The sequence below is a fragment of the Octopus bimaculoides genome, chromosome 8 (genome assembly GCF_001194135.2).
Source record: "Octopus bimaculoides isolate UCB-OBI-ISO-001 chromosome 8, ASM119413v2, whole genome shotgun sequence".
In the NCBI taxonomy this organism is placed as follows: domain Eukaryota; kingdom Metazoa; phylum Mollusca; class Cephalopoda; order Octopoda; family Octopodidae; genus Octopus; species Octopus bimaculoides.
Window position 1 is genome coordinate 31078986 of NC_068988.1, and position 9339 is coordinate 31088324.

Below are 9339 nucleotides of genomic sequence, written 5' to 3' on the forward strand. Positions count from 1 at the left end.
TTCACCAGTCCTCAGTCAAATCGTCCAACCCATGCTAGCATGGAAAGCGGACGTTAAACGATGATGATGATGATGATGATGATGATATATAATATATATATATATATATATATATATATATAAACTGTGTGAGTATGTCTGGATGTATGTGTATGTGTTGTTGAAATTGTTTTGCAAGCCCAGTAATTTTGAGGGGAGCAAGGCAGTTGATTACATTGACCCAAGTGCTCAACTGGTACTTATTTTATCAACCTAAAAGAAGAAAGGCAAAATCAAACTCAGCAGCATTTGAACTCAGGATGTAAAGAACTAGAGGAAATTCCACTAAACATTTTGTGTGGTTCTTAAAATTAAAAAGATAATTGCTCACTGCTAAAAGTATAGTATAAATATTTATTTAGCAAATAGAAAGAGCAACCATGACTTCAGACACCAAAAATGAGTTGTTAAACAGAGAAAGGATTAAAGTTTAAAAAGAGACGAAAATATTATAAATATATATATGATTTGTTGTACAACCTCAGACATGTGTAGGCCATGTATCCCAGACCCTTTTCACAAAATATATCTTTTCATCACTAATGTATTTTCCAAAGTATTGATACACATGTAATCTTTGTTCTATTTTCAGTTCCTTTGTGAAGCCAAGAACATCACCTCTGTGACATCATACCTCAGGAAACTAGATCATGATGTGACTTATTCAGAATGTGAATATCTTCCAACAGCAGTGTATCCTGTAAATGAGGATAGCATGAAACTTTTGATGAGACTGTTTGAGAAAATATATTCTGTTCCAGAAGTTGTTAGAATATTTGATAACATTGCCGAATGAATTTGTCATTTAGACTCAGCTCAGCCTAGATTATGTAATGCCTACAGTCAAAGACGTTCCACCTATGACCATTCCTGGCCTTTTTTGTACAGCTAGGACTTCATTGTTCAAAGAGGATTTTTGAATGTTTTTTAAGACAGTAGGATGTGATTTGAGGGAGATTTGGTTGCAGCAGGTTTAGCAACTTTGTAGAAGCCCCGCTTTTCACTTCATTGCTGAATGGCATGCAATAGCAAAGAATTGAAATACATTTCCTCATTTATGATAATTAAAAAAAAAGAAAACGACTAAAGTTTAAAAAAAATAAAATTTCATAGATCTTTACATTTTTAAAAATTATTTTGTTAATTGTTTGTAATGCAATAATAAAATTGTTTATATTGTTGTTGTTCTTAATATTTAACAGTTATTCAATTAATATCAACATGTAGGAGATGCACATCATCATCATCATCATCATTCTTATCATCCTCCTCCTCCTCCTCATCATCATCATTTTTAGGTCCACTCCTTATGCTGGCATGGGTTGGATGGGTCATCACAGACCTTGTCATTTCTTATTGGGTGCTATCATAGATTAGTGCTTATGCATGTTATTTCCTGGATTTCTATGTCTTGATGCCCTTTCTATCATTAATATTTTGGTGGAGTGTACTGGGTGCACTTTCTCATGGGCACCAATTCTAGAGTGATTCAATAAAAAGGTCCTCAGAATCCTACACATTCTCTGTTCATTTGCCGACAACTTTATAGAATGTAACGAGTGCATTTTTGTGGTGTCAGCTCTAGAAAGATTGTCTTGCTCATCAGTCACTCTTGAGAGAGCATAGTTGGTCTGCTATCTGTTGTGGAACCAATACAGGAAGTATGCTGCCTTGTACATAGGGCAATGAAGAGATTAATCAGTGAGATACGTAGATCAAGAAAAAAAAAAAAAGGAGTGCGAATGATGCCAGCTGTCAGGCAAGGAGTGAATAGGGGAGAAAATGTGTAAGTGCCAAGAGTACGCAACCTAGGGCATTTAGAGTTGCTTAGACGACCAAGGAGGGATTAGGAGAGTGTGATGTCATCAGAAGGATCTGGAGAGCTTAGTGGAAGACAGGAGCTGTATTTTGATGTAAGCAGCTGACTTCTTTGGGAGGGAGTCAGGTAGGGAGTGATTGGCAACAGTAAAGGTAGGCGATAAGATTAGAGTAGATGACAGGTGACAATAGGAGTGGCTCTGAGAAGAGAAGAGCAATGACCAATAGTGGAGAAAGATGATATTGGAGTGTATCACGCAAAAGAATGAAAGTGGTGCGTTTAAAGCCTATGCCTCACTGTCTTACAGTATCACAGTTCTAACACAAGTTCCTGCCCTTCAAACTAAAAACCTTTATTGCCAAATAACAGAAGCTACATCAAGTGGGCTGGAAAGGCAGGTGTTTAGGAGAATCTGCTTATAGTATGCGCTTAGTGCATATTACTTCCATTCATGTGCAACGTACAAAGCTTACCTTCACTGTTAGCCTTCCTGTGATTCCACTACACCACTTATGTGTTCATAGTTTACACAGGATACAGCACATAGAGTTCATACTAGCTGCTTTTCTGAATATCAAATAAGGCTATTACCTGTCTTCTTTCCTACTAACATAAGTTTTTGCTAAGTTTATTTTGGAGTCTTCTTTTGATTTTTGCTTCCATATCTGTAATTTCTTCTGTTGTTCTACTATAGATTTAGCTGTAAGAACTACATCATCAGCATATGGAATTTCCCACGGGCAGCTGATCTTAAACTCCTCTGTGATGGTTTGTAAGACTATGATGAATATCTGGGGGCTGTGAACGTTGATGGACTCCTACCTTCACGCTACGTTCGTTGCTGAACACATTGTTGACTTTCACTTCACTCATTGCTTCTTTGTACATAGCTTGTACGAAACCATACAAGCCATTCATTTACATCTTATTCCTTAAGTCCTCCTCTGGATTACAGAGCGTCAAAGGCTTCTTCTACGTCAACGAAAACCAAGTATAGTGGTTTGCTTTTAGCTAAATATTTCTCATACCGTTGTCTTATTAGAAAAGTGGCATCTATTGCACTTCTTCCGTGCATAAAAACAAACTGCATTTCGTCAAGACTAATTCTGTTCCTGACTATTTGTGCTGTGACTCTTCGCGAACTTAATAGCCTGGTCTCTCCAATAACTTGGTGCCTCTGTAACTCCTTCTATTTAGTGGATCGCCTTTGTCCTTGTAGCAGCTTACAATAATACAGTTAGGCCAGTCGTTGAGTATAACACATTCCTCTTCTACATGATTAAGATGATTTAGATGATTATTGTGCACCAAATTGTTAGATTAGTTGCATCACAAAACTCTAAGAGCTTCAAACCCCCTCCATTCCTCGTACCATGGACATCACGGAAGCTATCGTAGTATTGACCAGCTTAGCCATTAAAGTTTCCAGCTCCGATGACGAAATCGCTGTTGACCGCCGCTGTAGCAGTCTGCAGAAGAGTCTCCCCTCCCTCCTCTCTCTCTCTCCATTCACACATACACTCAGAGTGGGTTTTAGCACGACATCTGTCTTTCAGATTCCCTCAGAAGGCATTGGTTTGTCCGCGGTGGTGCTCAGTGTGGTTGAACTGGAAACAAGTGGTTGCGAAGCGAACTTCTTAACCATGCACCTATTCTCTTCCCCCTTCCTCCCTCTGTGTGTGTGTATGTGTGTAGATATGTTTTAAAACATTGTTACGTTATACTGAAACAAACGCCTCCACTCACATGCGCACATCTTTGGCACGAGCGCGTAAAAAAAACAGAGTTAAGCACCAAACAAATAAATAGCAACGTTGTCAAAAATGGAAGGATAGCATTCAAAAGAATATGAACTTTATTTTCGAAGCAAATAATTAAAAAAAGTTATCTGCCATCAATGTTAAACAATTTAAGCAACAACGACGACTTCGCTATCGCTTGTAGCTACATTGATATAATTATACACGTAGCATTTTCGGAAAAAACCGAGGGAAAAATAGTGTAAAAACTAAAAAACAAGAAAAAAATCTCCCGAAAATGATGTCCTTCCGGAATGTTTTTGGTTGTTTAATTATGTTGCTTTCGTCGATTGCCGTTCACAGTAGGCGCTATAGAAGGATAGATCCTTTTTGTATTGGTAGAGAACTCACTCTTCTCCCTAAGGAACTATTCTGGAGATGTGGCGCCACCGTATCGATAAATGACGTACATATACCGCCTACAGTACAATATGGTGTAAGTTATCAGTAATAATAATTGTTTCTAATTTTAGACAGAAGGCCATGATTTTTTTCTTGGTGGGAGCGAAGGGGTTAATTAAGTAAATCGACATCCAGTTCTTGGCTGTTTCTTTATTTTTATCGATTACGGAGAGAAGAAAATCAAAGCTGACCTATTTATGCCACTAGCACGTCGTATACAATGTTCCTTCTATGAGCTTCTTCTAAACTGGCTTACTACTTACTTCTTTACCTGCTATTCCCTATAGCTGCCCCTTTGTTAAAATTAATCTATGCAGCTCTAATTTTTCTACTTAGCATGACTCAGTATCGGTTGTTGATAGCATCTGTCAATTCCCTCTCGACTAGTTCCGTAATCCAGTCCCTAAGATAGTTTCGCGCCAGAAAATATGTGTTTAGTTTCCAGTATCCTGGCCCTCGTGTGCTGGTCTGTTTCAAGTTGACTGTACAGACCACATGATCGTGGTCTGTGTAGCATACTGTCTGAAACAATGGATAACTTACGCTTATTCTGTCTGCTAACCAAACGAAATTTTTTCTAACCACGACCTAGATGACCTGATAAGCTTTGTTCAAGTTCACGTTTGGCAAAGTCGGGAAATAATGGCAAAACTTGTCACACAGATGGAAGAGACTGAGAAGGTTTGAAACGTTTTTGAAGCCTCTCCAGTCGGCTACTTCTTCGCTGTCCCTGCGAGCAACCAAAATTCCATTCCACTCGTCCTCTACCATAAATGAACAAGATCGTTGAGCAGATTTTTTTTTTGTTTCTAAGTAGACTCCAGGCCATGTACATTTATACTACTTACTTTCAGCAAAAAGGCAATTTAGCAGGAGGAAAAGAAAACAAAAGAAAAGTTAGGATGATGGTCAATTACCCTGAGCTCTCCAAAATTATTTTGTCTAAAGTATTTTTAAAGTTACCCACTTACGAAGAAAAATGTTTTCTAAGGGACGATATACTTTTGACGTTGATCTCTCCAGAAGTTTCTCTTCTGGTTTCCTTGAGCCAGTTACGTTACCGAGGTTTCATCTCAAGTGAACATTTTCTCACTATTGGAACGTACATATTCCAACAGCTCCTTGCTATCCTTTCGGAGAACTATGTAGTTGAGGGATTCATTTCTAAATTGTTATTGCTGCTGTGTTTGTAGCTGTTCCAGCTCTTATTGCTGCTGCTGTATTTGTACCTGCTTTAGTTGCTGTTATTGTTGTTGTTACTTCGTCTCTTGTACTTGTTAAAACTTTTTTCTGATACGCTTGTTCTTTTGTTGTAGTTTCTGTTGCTGTGGCTGCTACTGCAGTTGTTATCATTGTTGTTTGGCCTGGTACCGCCAAACTTTTGTGTTCTGGGGATCAGGCTACAGGATTCATCCGTTCGTCCTCTCTTCCTTCTTGGCTGCTCTTCCACTACATGCAATTTGAACTTTTATGGGTCGGCCTTGGTCTGTTCAGCTTATGGAGGATGGAATTGTGTTGAAAGTGTGTAAGCAATTTATTTATTTTGCTGTGATCTCGGTTATTGTTGATATTGCTGTTGGTGGTGTATGTGGAGGGGAATCTTCTTCGAGAACCCATTGCTTCACATAACGAACACGCTCCGGTTTTCAAGTCCACCATTGACCACCATTGAATATTGGGATATTCAGACAATGCTTGTCAGAGTGTTGGAATTGTCTGAGAAAGTTTGCGAAAATGTGGCACATGCATTCATATTTTAGCTATTCTAGAAAATCCCTGCCTCTAAGATACTATTCCAATCGCCCTATAACACTAATGAACGAGATGTTCTTAGGAATGTCTCTGAAAGTTTGTAAAAATGTTTGTCGTTGAGGCTCTGTAAACGATTAAAGGTCATAAAGCGCCATTACTCGGTGCTGCTTAACTTCTGGAACGTTGACTTGCCATTTGGTTTTACGAAGATCGTGCCAAGCTATTCCAAAATAGCTCTGCTATGTCAGTTGATTCGCGCGGCAAAAATGTAGGTGAACAAGTGCGTCACAGAAACCCTGGTCTCGCTGATGGTTACCACGTCTAAACTTAGTGACTTTAAATCGTGCAGCCGTTTTGTTTAACATATTTTTAATCCTATCTTATCTTCCATTGCATTTTCCCATATAGGAAAAGTTTCCATTATGGGTGACATTGGCATATACATACACATACATACACATACATAAAATTAATTTTTCTCACGCATTTTTATATTTTTCTTCAGTTTTCTCAAAGCCTGAGAAATAGAAGGTACATCTTGATTGTGATAGATCCAGACATGCATTTCATAGAGAAATATTCTTCATATTCCCATAGGACTGATCATCTGCATTGGATGAAATTAAATTTTTCTGTAAGTGTTAATGCCGGATTGCTTAATGCATTTTTGTACTGGTGCGCGTGCATCCATCTGAGTGCACATGCATCAGTAAAAATATATGCATGTATATATATACATGCATGCACATACATACGCTGCACCTCGTATAAACACCCACACACGTATATGTATAAGATTTAAACAAACAACTACAAAAACACAACTGTACACAGATGCCCATAAATGTACCTACCTACCTACCTACCTACCTGCCTACATACATACATATATATACACATATATACATACATGTATACAAGTGTGTGTATATATATATATATATATATATATATATATATATATATATATATATATATATACACATATATATGTATACATAAATCTACTACATATGTGGAAATCTGTGTGTGTTTGTGGCGTTGTGATCTAACTCCTCCTATGTCGTTTTATCGATTTTGATGAAACTTGACACGTGAGTAGAACTCATGTCTGGAAAACTAGTGACATATTTAGATTGTTTAAAAAAAAATCGATAATGGGGCCCCTGGAAGGGATTCTTATATCTACTACATATAACTAATATATTGTCTATCTATTTGGCAAATTGTTGATCCGTCTGTCGTAAAATACTTCAGATTTCGAAACATGGAAACTCTCAGCATAATTTTTAACCTCTTCACAGTTAATATACTGTTTTCCTTCAAAATAATGTTGCAATAATCTGAAAAGGTTATAGTCAGATTGAGCAAGGTCAGGAAATTTAGAAAGATGAGACAAAACTTTCATATTTAGTGCCATAACCTTTATCTGAGTGACTTGGGCAATATGTAACCTTGCATAATCGTGAAAAATCCATTCCCATTTACGATTGACCAATGATGGGCATATATTCTGCAAAGTTTTGTGCGATGCTTCCAGTTGACGACAATAGTTCTCCCCATTAGCCGTTTCCTTGTCATTTAACACTTTATGATAGACAACATCCTTCTTATCTCACCAAATACAGATCATAAATTTTTTCACTTGTCTTTCTGGTTTGGCGACGGATTCTTCTTTTCATTGTCTTTTTCGTCGGATATGATTATAGAGAATCCACTTATTCCTGACATGTTACTTCTGCACTAGTTGTCGTTCGATAGCAAATCTACTCTTCAATGACAAACAGAGGCCAACTCTTTGACTAAGCTGAGAAGCAGGCAGGTCTTGAGGGAACCATTGACCAGGTTTAAATACTTTTCCTAATTCACGAGGTGTTTTATGATCGAAGTGCAAATTTAACTGGAACTGTTTTACTAATTCTCGTACAGTTTGCTTTGGATTTCCCCTCAGTTAGGATTTCCAGAGGTTCAATAATGTCAGGGCTCAGTCATCCAGATCGAGAGGTATCTGCGAAAGAAAGATTTCCTGGGCGAAAATAGCAAACAATCTGGTATAGGGGAAAGCTGCCACTAAGAAATATATGTAAAAACAACGGGTAGTGAAGTTGGGTAGGGAAACACCAGAACATTCACTTGTTACATTTGTCCCCAGCAAAAGACAAATGCTAGAGGATTCATATGGATGATTGGGCTACACACACACACACACACACACATGCACACGCACACACACATGCACACACACGCACACACACACACGCACATATATATATGAATGAATGTATATGTATGTAAGTATGTATGTATGTATGTATGTATACATGCATACATACAAGCATACTTACATATATGTGTTTGTATATATATATATATATATATATATAATCTCATTTTACATTTTTTCTATGCTTTTCTTAAAACGACATACAGTTACACATACACACGCAGACACACACACAGATATACATAAACACACGTGTGAACACACGCGCACACACACACTCACATGTACACACACACACACGCATGCACTTACGTATACATATACACAGACAAATGTAGATATAATTATATTATGTGACTCGTATATGCAGTAAGCTGGTCATCTTTTCAGGCACAGAGACTAGCAGAGGGTGTAACATCGGAAAGTAGCGACTTACACCGTAAGTATATTTTGCAATTCTACTCAGTCTACATTCATACATACATACACACATTACATACATACATACATTACATACATACACACATTACATACATACATACATGCATACATGCATACATACATGCATACATACATACATACATACATACATACATATGTATAGAATATTAATACATATAAGTTATATATATATATATGCACACACACACGTGCACACGCACGCACGAACACACACACACACAGAGGGTGCGATGGGATTATGGCAGCATTCACCAACTTAAACAAGGAGACCGACCAGAAGAGTTAGAGGAGATTCTGAAATCGTCTGGAGGCCGTGGTTGAAGCCAATGGCGATTTTATTGAATAAATTTACTCAACGAGAGGTATACAGTAACAGTAAGATCAGTGATTATGTATCACTTTGAAAACTATATATTTTCGAACAGAGATTTTGGCAGCGCCACCCTCAGCCTAGTGATTATTCTGTGCCGAAGAAGAGAAATAACACTGAAACTGCGGTCCACAGATATTGCTAACCTTCCCTGTTCGAAAATATAAGGACACAAATAGCATGTCGTATAGCCAGCTGGAGACGATATTTCCTGGGACTAAACAACAGTAGCATTCATTCTAACCGAGACTGCCACATTATATTGGCAAATAATCTTTACTTTATATATTTAAACTTGTCAACATCGAAATTTCTGAACATGTCTTTTTAATTCATAATTCTAAATTTTTACCATTGATAAACAAAACATATTGTTGAAACTAATTTGGTATATATTTAAATTTATTTATTTTAAACAAATACAAGTTTTTCAAATTTAGGTGCATTTTCACAACAAATTTGCCTATATATA

General features: G+C 37.3%; 2 protein-coding genes across 2 annotated transcripts in view; both read left to right on the plus strand.

Moving 5' to 3' along the window:
* Window positions 1-1220, plus strand: part of LOC106869964 (probable transcriptional regulatory protein PERMA_0079) — a 17807-nt gene extending 16587 nt beyond the window's left edge. The window contains exon 5 of the mRNA XM_014915910.2: window positions 632-1220. Coding sequence (XP_014771396.1) covers window positions 632-835 — 204 coding nt within the window. The 3' untranslated portion in view covers window positions 836-1220. The remainder of the gene's footprint in view (window positions 1-631) is intronic.
* A 2398-nt stretch (window positions 1221-3618) lies between these two features.
* LOC106869962 (uncharacterized) overlaps window positions 3619-9339 on the plus strand; it is a 7132-nt gene continuing 1411 nt past the window's right edge. Inside the window, exons 1-3 of the mRNA XM_014915907.2 lie at window positions 3619-4093; window positions 6317-6445; window positions 8426-8474. Coding sequence (XP_014771393.1) covers window positions 3896-4093; window positions 6317-6445; window positions 8426-8474 — 376 coding nt within the window. The 5' untranslated portion in view covers window positions 3619-3895. The remainder of the gene's footprint in view (window positions 4094-6316; window positions 6446-8425; window positions 8475-9339) is intronic.